Below are 18,478 nucleotides of genomic sequence, written 5' to 3'. Positions count from 1 at the left end.
TAACTATATTTTTGTTAAGCCACCTGACTAAAACTCCTATGAAACGTGCATTTTCTAGTGTTGAAGTGGACAACAATCAGCACACTTTGCCAGACACACGTCGCTATGGTTTTTTGAATACGTTATCAAGTTCGGTTTGGAGAAAAATGTTTTTTTTCCCTAAAAACAGTCAAGTTAAATTTTGCAGTAGGGTCGGAAGTTTGACAGATAACACTCCTCCCATTTGCATGTGTTTTCCTTTTCCTTTTATTATAACTAAGAGCGTTTACAAAACCAGCATATACACATAACACTTTAAAACAACTGAACAATACAAAAAGTCGAAAATAGTTTTAAAAAGTGTTGACAGCAAACGTCACGACTTTATTAGAAAAAGGCTGTGTTCTCTCGTCACCCCATTTCGTCATTGTACAGAGGTGAGTATTCAGAATTAAAACTTGTAAAAAATGGAGATATACTTCATGAAGAAGTCACAACACACATTGTCTGTGTACGTTGAAATGGGTGCTGAATCTTGAATTAGTCTGGTTCTCTGCTCCACTTCTACCGCTGGCTGCGTGCTCACGAAAATAGCTGACTGCGCAGCCAGCTGTAGACATGGGACAGGGAACAGACTAAACCTTGAACAACCACAAATGTGATAGCTATTGCTATTGTGCTTAATTCTCCTAGCTTTGAACCTTTACATTGTAACTTAAGGAGGATCAATGGATCCTTGAGTTCAGGTAGGAAAATCTGACAGGCACTTCGTGAAAACAGCTTCCCCAAGTAGATAATTTTGCTTCAGATAAAGGTTAGCGACACTTCCACTGTACACTTTTAGTACCCACTGTCCGTCATTTAAGAGGGACTTTCATCTCCGTCTAGTACAGGTACCTCTTGAGATATAACTGCCAGTGTATCTTAAAACTTTTGAGACAATTCCTTGTTTTGGTAATATTCCTGATCATCTGTGCTCACATCGTTTTGTATAAAACGTTGAAAAGTTATTAAGGGGATCCTTCAGTAGTTACAGGGGGATGGGCCAGGAGAATGGGGTCACTTTGTAGAAAACTGTCCAAGGGGGAGGATCACTTTCAATAAATCTATCTTTGGGGGAGGGTCACTTTTAACAGAAGCTGATTTTACTTGAATAGGAAATCACCGATGCAATACACCGATTCTTTAAATACATACACATTATCCTCAAGTTTCACAGGCAAAAACGATGCAGTGGTATCCTACGTTGATTTTAAACACCTTACACAATTAAACAACTGCAACATTTGAGACAGGTGGTAAGTAGTATATCAATTATCAAAGGTCTATAAATGCACAGATATTGTTAGTTTTATATTGGAAAAAAAATTTAATAGTTCTCTCATAGACTGCAATGTACAGTGAATCAATATTTCAGTGAAATTCCAAACTCGAATTTCTTGCCCACACATGGACTTGCAGCCACCCTAGTCTGACCAAGAACATTAATATCAATAATAAAACGTGCATAAATGTACAGATATACCTAGTTTTGTATTGGAGAAAAGTATTCATAGTTGCGTCATAGACTACCATAGTGAATCAACATTTTGCTGAAATTCTAAAATCAAATTTCTTGCACACACGTGGACTTGTAACTGCCCTGATCTAATCAAGTAAATTTATATCAATAATCAAATGTTCGTAAATGCACAAACATTCCTAGTTTTATAGTCGAAAAAAATTGTTCATAGTTCTCTCATAGACTACCATGTATAGTGAATCAACTTCTTTGATGAAATCCAAAAATTTAATTTCTTGTACACAAATGGCTGTTTTACTTCCAACTTCAAGCAAAGGACATTTACGTATATTATCAAACATATATAGATGTACTGATATAGCTTGTTTTGTGGGAGAAAGTTGTCAATAGTTTGTCTGATGGACTGCATGTATTATTATTTGAATTTTTGGATGAAGCACTATATCAGCCACATCTTGCCTTCTTATAGTTGCACAAAATATGGTGACCCTCCCGCAAATGTATAAAATATCATGTCCCTTCAAAGATGCTTGCATGATAAATTGTGACCCTTCCTCCCAAAACGCCAGTCTCCCCTTGTAATTACTGTCCCTAACTTAAATAACAATTGAACAAATTGTGATGTAAATTGGCTGATATACTGTTTCAGTTATTCCTGGAGAGAATACTGCAGCGGTTGGGGGCCGTCAAGTTTTAAATACAGGGGGAGGGTCACATTTTAGACAGGAGGATAGAGGAGGGTCACATTTTACAATACAGGTGTGCAAGGGATCCCCCGCCCCCTGTAATTACTGAAGGCTCTCTAAATGGCTCGACGTAGGTCTTTGATGGTGGGATGCAATGAAGAAGTCTGTTGGGTGTAACTGTGCTCTTTATATTCACATTTTCACATGTGAAAGGCAACGTGGTTGCCAATAAGAATACTGTAAATGATAAACACGCCAGCACCTCGTTTCATTGTAAATAATTATTCCCTGTCGTCGGGCAAAGGTGACAGAAGTATATTTACGTCTAGCACAATCGACCACATTAACCTTTAGGTCACGCTTTCGTCAGAACTGAAAAAACCGTCAAAAGTTGCGGCAGATCTGCAGAACGTGATAAGGCATACAATTTTCGATTTTACAAATTTTGATACAAAAAACTCATACGGAAACTTCCGTAGATACAACGAATCGTCTGCGGCCCTTTATTAAGGTTTTGTCCAATGTCGTGAATAACTCTGTAGTCATTTCAGATATGCTTCGGTGATGCTGACAAGTGAGATGTTCTGCCCACTGCTCGATCAAGTATGTACTGCTATACATGGCTAGGGGAGACGGGTAACCCAGATTGGAAGGCCTTGGGAGAGGTCACACATTTGTTTGAAATCTTTGCCGGTAAGGTTTGTGAGTGGTACGTGGACTCAAAAAAATGTGGACAAACTGAACACCTTGAAACCAAGACTAAACAGCACACGAATGTTCGGCGGTCTTGTAAGAAGGCAACTCATTTCTTTGATTAGCTCTCCACAACCAACGCTGCATAAGTTGATACACACAAATATACACACAACAGAACATTAATTTTGACGGAAGCTAAATCCTACAACACATTGAAAGGTTCTGGCACTTTCACAAAAGATAACTCTCATTAATCCCCAGGCTAAAATTTACGCCATTTGAATGCAACCGATAAAAGAAGTACTTTAAAGAGGATATGTGAAACGAGGAACGCTTAAAGGATAAAGATAGCCTCAGCAAATTTCTTTGTTCTGTATACACTCAGTCTGTCCACCCATTATACACAAATACCTGTAAACTGATATGTTTGCCATCTCCTTTACCATGAGGTGACGATGTAGTTTGAAAGCCATGGAGATCTACTTGGTCCTTCCTTGATATGCTTTGATGCCTCAGCGACAGAATGACAAAGTAGGGGAGAAATAGCTTTGTGTTATTTTCTTTCAGCGTGTTATGACGTGGTAAAGCCTGTGACTCGAAATGGAGCTAGCATTGTACCCTATACAAGCAGTGTTATGCAACAGTCCGACTTCTCTATATGACGGCACCAAGATTCTTTGGTGAATTTTTGGCACAAGGCTTCATCAATCCTCAGGAACGTAATAATCTTGTTGTTTTGTTGTTGTTGTTGTTGTTGTTGTTGTTGTTGTTGTTGTTCATGCATTGAAGAACATTAATTTGGTGTTTTGTTCTGTTTCAATCATATTGTTGTCGTCGCAAATACAAAGTAAAAGAACATCGTAATAACTGGGTTTCCTGAACTCTTATGTACTATCACAGAAAGAACTACCCCATGGTACCGTGGAGGTACCGAGTAGAGTAGCGCCCCTAAGCCCTACCGCATTAATGCCGAAGAGCTATGGAAACTCAATCATTATGTTTTTTTTACGTGTATTTACCATGATGTGATTGAAACACAATAACATTGACAAACTTAGAGCTCTTCAATTTCAGTAGTAAATAACAACGAAAAGCATAAGCGACAATCAAAATGCTAAGTTCTCCGAGCATAAATCTCACAAATCGTAATGGATGGTGAATGGCTGGCTATGCTGTTCAAAAAAATGCATTATGGTTTTGTTTGGCTGCAGGGGTAGCATAAGTATTTTGTCAGGGCTGGCTTAACCAAGGACCAATCGTACTCATTTTGAACTGCGCAATTCAGGTGGTTCCGGTCAGACTCCAGGTAATTCATGAGCGGATAAAAGAGACGAAAGGCCGCAAATTTTCTCCGAAGGGACGGGTTCTCCACTAGAACTTCGTGTAGGGTGAAACACAACGGAGCAAGCGCCAAGCTGACCGCCACGTCCATGGTGTAGTGAAAGAAAGACGCCATCAAACTGAAGATGCCGACGGCAGCGATCATCCAACAGAAAGGGTGTAGGATGTGACCAAGATTGCGTGAATCTGAAAATAAAGGTGAAAACTGTCAGGCAGTAGTGAAGAAGAAGAAAGAAAAGCCATGAACTGAGATTGTGGACGTCAAATTCAATATGTCTGAAAGCTTTGGCATACTAGCGAACTAGCTGTCTTTGTCGAGCAAAACGATACTCGTCAAACAAACATTGATCTTGATTTAGTGAATAACACTACCTACTCAGCAAAGGACAGATACAGTACTGAAATGGCCAGTTTCTCACCTGACCGATACGCCGCAACATTTAGGAGTATCACTGGCAACCAGTCATTCACATTTATCGGTGGCTTTACGATGATTGAAGCATCCACATGGGACTGTATATCTTTTTTACAATCATTGAATTAAAGACATAACTCCAAAACGTACAGATAGACAAAAAATGTATTATTCCCGAAAGTGTCCCTGTATCGTGCAAGGATATGCCTTTGATTTCAAATACCAATTACGGTTACATCATCTATACACAACTTGTTATTGCGGTAGTTGCTACACTCCTAAACATTTGTATTTTTTTGTAAATCTTTTGTTGTTAAGGCAGTATGGTTGCAGCTACCGCTACTTGTAAACGTTATTGAGGTGATTTGATATGTGTTTTCTTCAGAACTGCGGGTAAAGAGTGTGAGAGTACTGACCAACAGAAACTTTCAGACGTGTCTAACGGGAACAATAAAATAGTTATCTTTCATGGCAAAGAATGAAAATCAGGAACCACCATTCTGAGTTTGGAATATGAAAGAGAGACAAACTGACTGCTTCAATGACTTCACATGCTTCAAAGAAGGTCCAGACGAGATGACAACCAGAAAAGTACTGCGAAAATTTGAGTATTTGAAACACTATCTCTGAAGTGCATTCTATTTAAAGGAAGTCAACAGGACAAAAGAGGAGAGAACTGCTATGGCATGGTAATGGCGTATGAGATAGACGGGCGACGGGATAAGAGGATTAACATTGACCCGGAACGACCTTTAAGTGACAGACTACCCTGCCCAATTGGGAATTGTGAACATGAGACCATTACCGAATCACAGTCCAATGTGGATGCTTCGGCTTTCGTGTTCTAACAAGCAGGAAAACCGAAGTACTACATGCGCGCATGCGTCGAGATCGCTATCGTGAAAATTACATAAAACGTTGAGCAGAAGGCCGGAGCAGTTGAATACATTCTTAACGAGCTACCACTTTCCTCTGTCTATGTATAACTCTCCACTCGACGAAATAATGGCAGTTCGTTGTCATGTAGCCATACAATAACAGAGACGTTCGTTTTTGACCCCGAATAATTGTTTTGTTTACCATGACATGTTTGCTTTAACATGTCGCACAATTAAAGAGGAACGAAATCACGTTCTAACAGGATATTATGTCAAGAAAGGACAGTATGCCTCTCACAACAAACCCTGACTCGACTCAAATAATGCCTATTCATTTATATAATTAAAGGCGAATATTACGCCCTTCAAGCGTAAATGGGAGGTTTACAGTTTGGTCAAGCAGCTATGGGTCGGCCGGCTTACTTTTTCTATAGATACCAGGAATTATGTCACCACTTTCTTAATCCGTAACGTGTGAAAACGCGTCGAAGACATGTTTTATCAGCCATTCTTTCATTTAATCTAAAAGCTGTGGTTGATATACATATCTTCTCAAATTATCCTACATTTACACCCCCAATACCCGTCTTCTCAAATTATCCTACATTTACACCCCCAATGCCAAAAGAGAGCGGCATTTTAAAATTAGCAACACCCGTGACAAGAGAAGCGAAAGAAAGACATTTCGTGAAATAACTATGAGCTATGAAGGACAGACGTCGCAATCCCAAATATGACAATATTTATAATTCTGTGGCGAAAGCGATTCAATATGTTATGTCGCTTTATAATTGGGAACTTACACTTCGTAATGTGAAAGGCCAGGTAGATAAATGTGATAGTGTGACCGCTGTACATGAAATCTCCACATGTAACGCCCGTCGATTCGGCATCTGTGTATGAGCCAAGCGTCGAGACAATCACCAAAGCTTGCTTGATTCTTGCGTAGAAAGAGCCATTTGTCTGAAGGAAAGTTAGAAAATAAAATATACTGGGTAAGTGGAAAAAAGACGCAGGAATTGCCAGAAGGAATAGAACAGAAAACTGTACGAAACAATCACACTTTATACGTTGTACATCTCTGTCTATCACGCATTCACACTATTCACCCCTTTCGGTAGTGACTGATTACAAATAACTGACTGGATGAACTAAACACTTAATCAATCAATCGATGGATCGATCGATCAATCAATCAACTGATAAAACAATAAGTGAGTTGATAAAGTACAAATACATACATGCATACATGCGTACGCACATACATGCATACATGTCTGCAGGCATGCAAACAGACAGACAGAAAGACAGACAGGCACACAGTACAGACATGAACCACAAGATTACTGGCAGTCGAATCAATATTCACCTTTGCTGCACAGACAAGATTGGTATGCGTCACTGGAATCGACGTCACCAACATACAAACATTCCTCCAGAGATACAACATGGCGATGCTACTGAAGTATCTTCGGAAAATCACATGCCTGTTGACATTTAGGTTTTAGAAGATGATAGTCACTCGTGATGCTTCTTGGCAGTTGTATGGCATGCAACATGTATGCAATATTGTAGATTTTGCTGAAAAAGTGCTATCGCATTTTCTGTATTGTGTCATTAATTAGACAGTGACAGAAAGTTCTTCGTTAAATCGTGACCACTCAAAAACCTTCCTTGTACATGTGATAAAGGTTTAGATTTTGAGATGGTGAGATAAGACTTGATAATTGTGAACTTTCATGACTACAGATCTTTGACTCTCTTTCGGCTAGCCCCTCCTCAAGATGACAATTTTTTTTTAAAAAGCGATCTTGAAAATCTGACCTGCGAAATCATGATTTGAACTTCTCAAAAATATTGCCGGTACAAATTGTTGGAAGTTTAAACCGCTGGTAGCTTTATGAGCAACAAACCTTTAGAAACAAAGTCTGAACGGCGATTGAGTAACACGCATATACATGGCAAGCGCGCTGTTCAATAGAATTGTGAGAATTTGTGTAGGATTCGAAGTGGAACTGCACCTTTCCCTCCTCAGACGCAACGAGTCTCGTTTGTCTTGTGCCTATTGTAATTATCAACTGTCCATAAAGGTTACGGTATGTCTTAACATCTCGTAAATTCACTCGATGCATCCTTGATAGTTAATTATTCCGCCGACCTACATAGTTATACACATTACACAATCTTGTCGGCTGCTGCCGTTTCGCAGCAAAAAACAGAAGCCAAAACATTGTACTGACCTGCATTATTTAAGCACAATGACGGACAAATCCAAACACAATCTTTGCTTATGAATGCAGTCAGCACTAGAACTTCAACTTCTTCGAGTATTTTAGAAATGAAGGCATTAACTGTCGGATAACTGTAGGGCTTTGTAAGAATTGCGACTTGCAATTTTTTCACTTCCATTTTCAAAGATTTGATCTATTTTGATTTAGTGGGCCGAGCGTGGAAACCTCCACATCGCATTTTCTGTTTCAGATACCAGCCACATGAACGTTTTCATTTTTTTATTTATTTACTTATTTATTCATTTATTTTTCAGGAAAATGTGAGGCTGCTAAACTATGTTAACAATTTGTTCACTACCGTTCTTTCTTTTTCACTGACCAAGCCCAAAGTCTTTTGGCCGATCACTTGTACAATAATACGTTTCTGTTGGTTGGGCGCTGTGGTCATTTGACTGTGTCTGAACACGTATAGAGCTGAAACGTGACCTGAATAATTGTACAAAAAGGTGAGAACGTACAAAGGATATTTTAATCAGTGCAAACACCAGTTTGACTTTGAGAGAGCAATCTGCGCTGTTACCATGGCAGACAAATCTAATTAAACATCTAGAAATAATCAAATAAGAGGTGATGAATGTTTCTGCCAGCAAAACAAATTTCAGTCGGTCAGTAGAGGTGTCCCTATTGAAGCACGCACACAAATTCCGAGGCCACCAGGCGACAAAGATGACACTATTTATGTGTAGCTGTAACAAATAAAGTTTCGATCACAGTTCAGCAGTCGCCGTGGCTGTTCTGCTCGCAGGCAAGACATTGTTGTACTTTGACAACCGAAAATTGGCATGCAGGCGTGCAAATAAGCGTAGATAAACCTGTTGTTCAGACTCTGCAGTCTTTTTGAAGGTCCGATTTGGTGCCATCACAAAATGAGATACACTGGGTGTGATTCACATTTGGAGGGCCACAAAACGTTCCATGCGCAATTGCTGTACGCAAATCTTGACCCTACCAGTCTTAGGTGAGGAAAATGAATCAGAATGTTTTCTTTTCTTTATCTTGGTGAATGCAACTTTGTAATTCTGCTTGCAATAAAACTATTTGAATTTAAATGAAAATATTACAGAGTCTACCATGTCCTTTGTGGAAAATGCCTCAATTTGCGAACAATGTAGATTCAGTAATCGGGTAATGAGAGAGTTACAAAAAAATCCGGTCGAGTACACCAAGTGCTCCAAGAGTGCACACCGAGCTGAATTCTGGGACATCTTATCCACTCTGGTTGATCACATCGCATACGGAAGGAATATTGTACTAAAGACGGAAGTGTAAAATTCGGAGAATAGTAATAAAATGATCATGGTCATTTACATATACATTTTAAAACGTTACCAATCACCTGTATTTGTGCAAAGACGCCGTGATAACGAACGTTGAGCTAAGAAAAACCAGAGACGCTGCACAGATGTATCCTGGGTAAAAATGAAAATGCATGGACTTAAGCACTACATCCGGAAGAGGTGGGTGCTCGGACGGATCGGGTCGGTTGTCATTGACAACAACAGTCACGTACGCGGACACTATCATGACCAAGAGGAAGAGGATGAGACTGACAAGTGTCTTCCTCCTTGAGATGTCTCCGGGGACGGGTCGGAGTACTGGCTCATCCAGTGAGGTCTTCATGCCACCGTTAGGCATTGAGCACTCCATCAGCAACTCTTCCTGCTCCGATGAGGGCATCGTCCAGTTCAAGCAAGGCCACTGTGGGAGAAATCGAAATGAAAGAACTGGTGAGATCGGCTGTGTAATAGCTGCGCCAAGCAGAGACAAAAACACGAACAAGGCAACACACGGGCCGATTGAAATAAAAAAAATGCATAGACAGTGTGTCTTTTAAGATCTTGCAACTATTCCGTCCTGAGGGAGTGTCAAGATTTAAACATTTTTACTTGAGGCACATCATCCATTTTCCCCGAAAAATATATAAGGTAGTTCGAAGAAAAATACCACAGTTTTAGGAGTCTACGAGAACACCACCACTTGTGTAGGAGTCGACTTGCAATTATGATGATTTTGAAAGTGATCTATCCACGCGGATGTATGAGATTTGTGCATCAAGTAGTACTGCCACCGTTGTCAAGGAATAAAACTTTAGAAGAGCCAAGTATCTCCATCTCTTACTTTTATAACGAATGATCACACATAAGCGTTTATCAGATATTAACCGGAGTTATCTGAGTGACTTTGCAATTCCGATTAAAATTTTCGGATGATTACATATCGACAGGAACTATTGGCAATTGCTCTCATCTCCGCTCATTTAGCAATTAGTTGTTGTAATCAAGTGCAATTTTCATTTTAGTGTTCAACTAGCTTCAGGTTCACAGGGTTCCCTTCAAAGAATAATATCAATTGTTCATATCATTGCATTTTAAACGTTTTAGCGAGTCAGTCAGCCACGCTAAGATTATCATTAACTATATTGAGCAGGTCATTTCCGTAGAGTCACAACCTCGTTACGCTCACACTTATCTTACAAGTACGGATGCCGGTGTTGTCTTTTGGGTAAGCCTAATTAAAGGTCCACGGTTCACGTTCAGAAACACAGGCATTTCCACTCAAATTTACTTTATCGATTCACGTACACTGGTAAATCACCATAAGGACTTCAACGGCGCTTTCTACATGCATGCAGTGGTAGCCTGCGATACATGTGTTTACGAATTCTATATGGAGAGGCCAAGATCATTACAGTGAGGGATTGGATATAAATTACGGAAAGGGAGGGCCGGCGTTTTTCAAAATGACGCGGTCAAATGACGCGGTAAAATAGTGACCCCTCAAAAGTGTTTTCAAGAAAAAAGTGACTTTCCCCAATTTTCACTCCCAAATGAAACTGGTTACTGATTCATAAATAAAGGCCCACTAGTAAAATATAGGTCAAAGGTCACTCTGGTCACGTGACATTTTGTCAACAAATTTACTCCAATACTTATCCTTGTCCACCAAAATCAGACTTTTATCTCTATTGGCTAACCTACAATTAGATATGTACATAATTAATGATGTACAGGATGATGTAAGGGTCAAAGGTCAGGGAAAACCCCGAAATTTGGGAGCACAATTTGGTTCCATACCGTTCATTCTTCAATAGACACTAGCCCTCTTGGACTCTTAGATACGATAAGATAAAGGCAAAGCTTAGCTGCAGAGGTGTTGGGCAGTTCAAAGGTCATAGAAAATTCTGAAACATAATACTTTAAAAATTTTCTTGGCATTTACAATGTTGTCCTAGACATTTAAAATATTGTCCTAGGCATTTAAAGTATTGTCCTGGGCATTTGAAATGTTATCCTTGGCATTTACCATGCTGTCCTGTCTATATAAAATGCTGTCCTAGGCATTTGAAATATTGTCCTGTGCATTTAATATGTTGTCTTAGGCAATTGCAATATTGTCCTGGACATGTAAAATGTTATCCTACGCGTTTACGATGTTGTCCTAGGTATTTACAATCTTGTCTTGTGTATTTTAATATGTTGTGTTAGGCATTTGCAATATTGTGCTGGACAAATAATATGTTGTCCCAGGCATCAAAAATGTCGCCCTTGGCACTTGACTTGTTATCCTTGGCATTCAGCATGTTTTCTTATGCATTTACAATGTTGAAGGCCCTCAACATATCGTCCCCGGCCCAGGACCTACCACAAATTGTCCTGGGCAATCATACTGTTGTCCAAGGTTTTCACTACGTTGTCCTAGATATTCCACATATTGTCCTAGGCATTTAAAATGCTGTCCTGGGCACTCAACATATTGTGCTGGGCATTTACAATGTTGCGCGAGGCATTCAATATCTTGTCCTATAGGCATTCAGCATGTTGTCCTAGGCTTTCAACATGTTGTGCTAGGCATTTAACGACTTGTTGTCCTGAGTATGATAGAGCATGCGCACACGTAATCAACACAGATGTACTGTAGCATAAAACCATCAAGACTATTTAACACTCATACTCACATACTGTACTTTTGATTTTCGGAAGGGCCTATGTCGGTTATAAGAAGTGTCGTGCAGCCGCTTTACAAATTTAATATTATGAGATTGTTTATACCCTGTGAAAGGGCCATAACTTTCCTGATTCAGTGTTTGGTCTGCATGATTTGCGACTTTGGCGGAATTCTCCGCAGGAAACTTGGACAGTGAGGCACTGTCTCAAATTAGGGTAGACAATACTCGTAGTTTAAAAGCCTGGCAAACTTCAAAACCCAGGTCTAGTCGCGCCTAGTCAGCCTAACCTTACTCAACCTGATTAAAATCCGATGTCGAGATGAGTTGGTATTACGGTTGCACCCTCAGTGAAAGGAGTACGACAGAAAAAAATCTGTAATGCGATTTAATCAGATTGAGTCTAGCCTAGCCAGAAAAAAAAAATGTAAGGGCTTAGCGAAGCGCCGAGCCACGCACCTGTGGCTAAACGGAGGGAGAATAACTTCAAAACAGCAAAGCCAAACCAAAACGCTAAACTCTGATACTTTGTCCGATAGAAAAATTAGATCGTGCATCACCTTTAACCTGGTCGGTAATTAGAATATTAAAATATAATGAATATTAAAATATATTAAGATATGGTGTGCTGCGTCAATTTAATTATGGGAAGCTGCGTGAGAGCAGAAATTAGTTTGGTGATTTATTGCTTAGGAACAGCTCAGTTATTAGGGGGGAACAAGTTCACGTCATTTGATTTAAAAAGTAGACAGACCTCTCCAGAACCAAAACCCATGACCCTCTCTTTGAATATATGATGCCCCCCCCCCCGAAAATTAAACAAGTCTAAACAGAATACTAAGAAAACCTAGAAATAAATCATGAATAACCTTACATCGACTGTAATATTGCTTCAGGTTTTGTATACTGAAGCATGCAGATATATACACATTGCAGATGGACAAGGCCATAATATGGACAACATTTTAAAAGCTTATGAGAACATAATATGCTCAATGTCTAGGAGAGCGTGTCCAGTGACAACATATTTAATGCCTAGGACAACATACTGAATGCCCAGGACAATAAATTAAATGCCTCAGACAATAAGATAAATGCCTAGAACAACATGTTGAATATTGTCCGGGACTACACTGTACATTTCTAGGATAAAATTGCAAATGCGTTAAACAATATGTTAAATGCAGATAGCAGCAACATGATAATACTCATGACGACATTATATTAGACCACTTAAGTCAGTCGTGGCTTTCCATAGACGTTGCTTTGACCTTCACTTGGAAACAACAATGTCGCGGGTCGCATGTCTAGATCACGTTATTGATACTACACTACGTGATATGGGTGCGGTTTGACCGTTCGCTGGCCCGGATCATAGCATAACGACCGAATGCGACCCTTTCTCCCTCAATAGTGCCTCGAGAGTTGGTTTGACTTTTCAAAGGGAATCCATGCTTACTGACAAACAAATGGCGAAGAATATATCCCCATGTTCAAAGCGTGGGTTTCTCTGTCCTTTGCAGATAATCACTTCATGTTTACTGGTAAATATGTGCAAAGGATTATTATTAAAAAATGTTTTGTTCATTTTTGTGATTCAAATGCTACGAAAGACGTAGTAAACATTTTAAACTGTAACGATATAAATATAACCTACAGTACACCGACACTGAAGCCTAAGTGATAGTCGTTACTCTTTCAAGGTTTCAGAAACATCAGCAGATGTGGGGTTCATCACGCCCACGTGGACGTAATTGGAACATCTGGACACACGCAAAATTTAATCTCCGAGAGCTCCTTGGTGACAACTGATTTAAATTCTAAATCTGCAAGACTTGAAGAACGAAGCATTTTGTTATATTTCTCTCAGTTCTATCGTAGCCATGATTTTAGGCGCCATGAACATACCTGAATGATAGAACATGTGGTGAGATTTTGAAAGGGTCGTAAGGCAGACGTATAGATAAGTTGCCGGGTCTTGTCCACAGTAACCTCTTATCACTTAACGTGGAGTGGACATATTTGAAGGTACTGATACTCATAACCAAACGAGTCAAAAAATGAGGAGAGTGAAAATGTCACACACAGTAAGGATTGAAGGTCATAAAGTAGTACGGGCATAGAAAGTGACAGGCTTAAACTTTTGCTCAAACTTTCCTCGATGAAACTTTTAATCAAAGCATTCCAAAAAATAAGGGGTCATCACTGTGTAAAGAGTGGTACTCGAGAAAACAAATTATCTGACGTTAACAGACCTGTAAAATTCAAAATTCATCTCTGTGTTTACTTTATGGGAAAAATACAATTTTCGATTTTCAAAAAACTAAAATGATAAATTATTTATCTAAGAGCTTTAAAAAGAGCCCCTATAAGTGGTAGATCAGAAAAGAATTGATAAATTTCAGAGTCCTAATATCTGTCCCCGAGGCATATTCTAACGTAAATGGTTTGATTTCATACTAAGAAACCACAAAGCTGTGTGCGTCATTGATAGGATTGACCCTTAATAATTGTGGTTCGAAAATAGAACACATTATGGGAAGGACGAGGGCCAATTGTTTGTATATAATCAGGCAAGTTGGATGTCCATACTTTGTAGCGATATTCTTGTTTTGCATAAGCAAGGCCCGTGTCCAACGTATAGAGAATTAGGGCAAAGTGTCCGCTTTATCAAATGCATGTGTCACATGTATGTGTCGACAAGCTTAATAGTGTGTATGCCAACATGATCAAGGGAGTATAATATTGGCGGCACAACAAGATCTTGACGAGTAGCAGTATCGTGATGATTATCATTCTTAGAAGAAGCGATGACAGAAAATGGGAAGGTGGATCTGTTTTATTCAAACAAGGGCAGCATTGGTTTGAAAGGTCGAACTTTCAAACTGGAGATGTATTCACAGTTGAAGAAAAAAGCGGAACACTTTTTTCTGTCCTTGCCGACAGTTTACCTGTTAGTTACTCAAGCATACAAAGATTCATTCACATTATTCTACATGTTGATAAATCCGACAGTGCGTTTATCATTACAACTGTCCTGTCTTGCTCTAGGCATGACACAATCTGAACATTCTGAAATTGAGCAGCGTCATAATATTATGCTATACACATGCAAACAAGGGAAAATTGAGCTCCACACTTAGTTGTCATTTCCTTACAGTCGAAATGGCCGGCATCATTTACTTCTGCCAGACATCGAAAGCAGAAGACCTCAAGATATTTTTCACGTCTTGGTATTATCAGGAGTTCAACTTTACTATTTAAAACCGTTTTCAATGATCTGCGTGACCCATTTACAAAGGAACTCACACTGCAGAGAAACCTGATGGTTATTTTCTGAATAAGTGGGCAATCTGATAAAGGGTTTGCAGCACACCTATTTATTCCTTATATGTGGTAGGCTTTTATTCTCTCAAAGTGAAAAACGGAGGTCCTTTGTTGGTTAGGAAAATTCCTATAACCCCCCCAGCACTAGCAATTTCTCATTACCTTGATTGTTTATCTCCCGACACCTAAGAAGTTCATTCTATCGTGACTCAAAGGAAATAGGAAAACATATACACACTCATACGCAACTCATTTACGTCTTCTCTTAACGTAGAGAAAGCGCCCCCAGGGACAGATAGTCGAACCCTCTCACTCTTAAAGTTCGTCTTTAGTCTTCCACTTGTGGGGGTTTCATTTTGAAGTTTGGAAAGTAAAACTATTCACCGGTTTATTTTTAAATTTTAAATTTTCCCCATGGAGTAAACACCGGGATGGCGGCCATTTTGAATTTCAAGAATATTGCGTGATTTTTTTTCTAGTGCCGTATTTTGCATCTTGACCCCTGATTTTATTCATGATTTCAAAAGGGAACGGTTTAAAGTTCTCTCACGAAAAGTTTGAGCAAAACTTTACTTCTTTCACAACTTCTAGGCATGTAATACCTTAAAAACAGGGTTTCGAGGTGCGCAGTGTGTGCTGTATTGTTCATTTGCGTTTGCCAAAAGGTCATTAAACTTTACTGTCACTTCTTTAATTCGAGTAAATATCTTCGGCCCTCTGAAGACTGAAGACTTAACGCTCCTATTACTACCAATAGTGCAAGGTGGCTGACGAACACCAGTTCTTTCCTAACACCTGCCAAACCTCTAGTTGGTTCTACGATCACGGCACTCTGTGTCGACGTTGCTTACCCGTGATATGCATGTGAGCCGACAGCAATACTCGGATAAAACCCGACAGGGATCGAAGTTTCCATAATTCGTTGGTCCTGTGTCGTGGTAAAAGGGAAGTTTACAAGTTCAGGACATTATATGACGTGCACGGAAAAGAGAAAAATACACAACACAAATTAACGTGCTTGGCTGTTGGTGTCTTTCGCCTTTGTATACTCGTATGAATGCCGTGTTTGTTGACCCAGTTGAGATCGCTGATATTCGCTGTATATGAAAGAGGAACGTTTTATGTAAACAATTTTAAAGTAATTTTGTACAAAATTGAAGTTCAATTTTTAAAGTGATAGGTTATTAAAAATTACTAGACGAAAATGAAAAAAAAATCATCAGACCAAAAAATATCAGGCCGGTGATTGCGTATTTCATTTCCGACGAACCGTAAAATATGCGGCAACAAATTATCGCTCTGGTTAGTTCTAATTCCGTAATGAACACGATTGGAACTAATTTGGGATAATTGGATGGTGAAGTAATGTCGGATTAATCTGCAAATGTAAGCTCATCTGCTTTTCTTTTTAAGTTACACACTTGTTTATATGAGTAATTCATAATATCGCAACATTCAGCTATAGGGCACCTAACACTTTTGAGAAATGTGAAAAATATAAAGATCCAATTATCCCAGATTAGTCCCACTCGTGTTAGTGGTGGAAAGTCCTTATTCTGAAAAAAGTGTTGAGTTTGGATGTATTGTTGATCAGCAGAGACGCGAGCATATTTTTAGGGATTCGCATTTCACATATTCCAAAATATTTTATGCGTCTTTAAAATGTTAAAACTTTACAAGAAAACAACAACAACACATTTCACTTGAACTGAATACGACGTTAGTACTGATGTTTTCATTTTCCATGATTGTATACATTCTCTACGACACGGGCGCGTGCATTAAATGTCAGCGAATATTACCCACAGCGCATTCCAAACCATCGAGAAGTTACGAAGCCTTGGAACCACAATTTGCAGAAGAGAAAGAAATTATTAATGACGATTTTTTGTAGTAGTTATTTTTCTAAGCCGGTATTCCTTTTCGCCGATACAAACGATAATGTGGATGTACTTTGGTGGATAATCAGCCTTTCATATCTTCAGCCCGGTAAAACCTCACAATTTCCTCGGATACCCCGACAGATTTTCCTCCCACGCATATGATTACCTCAGTTGCATTACACTGTAACCTTTGGTCTTACTGAACGCATATAATCTTACCTTTTATCCCTTCTCGGTCGCATGTGTTTCTCAGGTTGGCGTTGACCTCCTATTTTGCTTTGCTTGTAAAGAAACACTCACGGAGGGTCATATTGCGCACAGAGATCCTGTAGGCACTAATATTGCCTCGTAAAGGAAGATCAAAGAACTGGAAGGCGGAAAAACTCTCCGTGGTGACGAAAGGGATTGTTGAATTTGGTCATGCGCACTGACTGATCGTTGTTGTTCCCTACTGTGTACTTGCATTGCACTAAGTCTAGCCCTTATGGTACAATGGAAAGGTGAGTTTTAGAGCGTGATGTTAGGTTGAACAAAATAATCGTGCTATTCTGATAATCCGCTCGTCCTGCCGACACTAAATATTTTAGAGGTATACGTAAACACAGAAGTAAAAAGAAAGAAAGAAGAAACCCGTAAAATCGCACGTTCGTTACCTAGCATTTAATTTTTGCTTGAACGAGGATGTATTTTATGTTTTTTTCCCTTTTATATGTATGATACATGTTTCTGGAAATGTTGTGGCCAGTGTTTGACCGCCCTGAACCCCCGTAAAATGCAGATTTAAAAATAAAAATAGTTTGGAAAACAATTCCGGCCGATCTACCTACCCTAATTTTGAAAACCATGTTTATATCGGAACAGCAAAATTCATTTTTGGGGCCTAATGCAGAATAAATAGGTCATGGGACGCGAAAAGAAAATCAGTGAAACATTACACAAATTTTCACTGCAGGTTTGTTGTACATCATATACTGTACATTGCGACTTCTCAATATCGGTATAATGGTGACAAATTATGATAATTAAAGGCTGTGGCTCTACGCTTTATGTCAACCGATGTCTTGCCACTTTGGCCATGTGTCGTTGCGTGCCATGAATAATTAGATGAATCCTTTAAAATTGCTAGTAATATGTTCACTTGTTATATACTTTTTGACTGTGTGTTTACTACCTCAAGGAACCTGATGAGATTGACATCGACCCGATATGCACATTATTTACATAAAATTCGGTGAGTAAGATTTACTTTGCAGAGCGACGCATTCATGTGGCACCGACCTTTTGTAACATTTTACGGTCAATATTAATATTGCGATTCTTCGCGGATCTAGCAAAATCGATGAAAATCTTATCGTTTCCATCAGTAAAGTTTGCACTTCGATTTCCAAATGAATAGCCTTTTTCTCAATGTCGCGCGATTTACCCATAATTTCGGTGTTCAGTACTGACTGTCAGCATCAAAATAAGATGTATACAATCTTTAAGAAGGGTGATGCCACTTACAGTATGTGTAGCTA

General features: G+C 39.2%; 1 protein-coding gene across 1 annotated transcript in view; it reads right to left on the bottom strand.

The window, feature by feature from the left end:
• Nucleotides 1-237: 237 nt before the first annotated feature.
• Nucleotides 238-18,478, bottom strand: part of LOC139131667 (sphingomyelin synthase-related protein 1-like) — a 52,651-nt gene continuing 34,410 nt past the window's right edge. The window contains exons 2-5 of the mRNA XM_070697822.1: nucleotides 9,145-9,506; nucleotides 6,887-7,004; nucleotides 6,321-6,480; nucleotides 238-4,410 (exon numbers count right to left, since the gene is read on the bottom strand). Coding sequence (XP_070553923.1) covers nucleotides 4,073-4,410; nucleotides 6,321-6,480; nucleotides 6,887-7,004; nucleotides 9,145-9,485 — 957 coding nt within the window. The 5' untranslated portion in view covers nucleotides 9,486-9,506 and the 3' untranslated portion in view covers nucleotides 238-4,072. The remainder of the gene's footprint in view (nucleotides 4,411-6,320; nucleotides 6,481-6,886; nucleotides 7,005-9,144; nucleotides 9,507-18,478) is intronic.

This window comes from Ptychodera flava, chromosome 4 (assembly GCF_041260155.1).
Source record: "Ptychodera flava strain L36383 chromosome 4, AS_Pfla_20210202, whole genome shotgun sequence".
Lineage (NCBI taxonomy): Eukaryota > Metazoa > Hemichordata > Enteropneusta > Ptychoderidae > Ptychodera > Ptychodera flava.
This window is presented reverse-complemented; position numbering and strand designations above follow the sequence as displayed.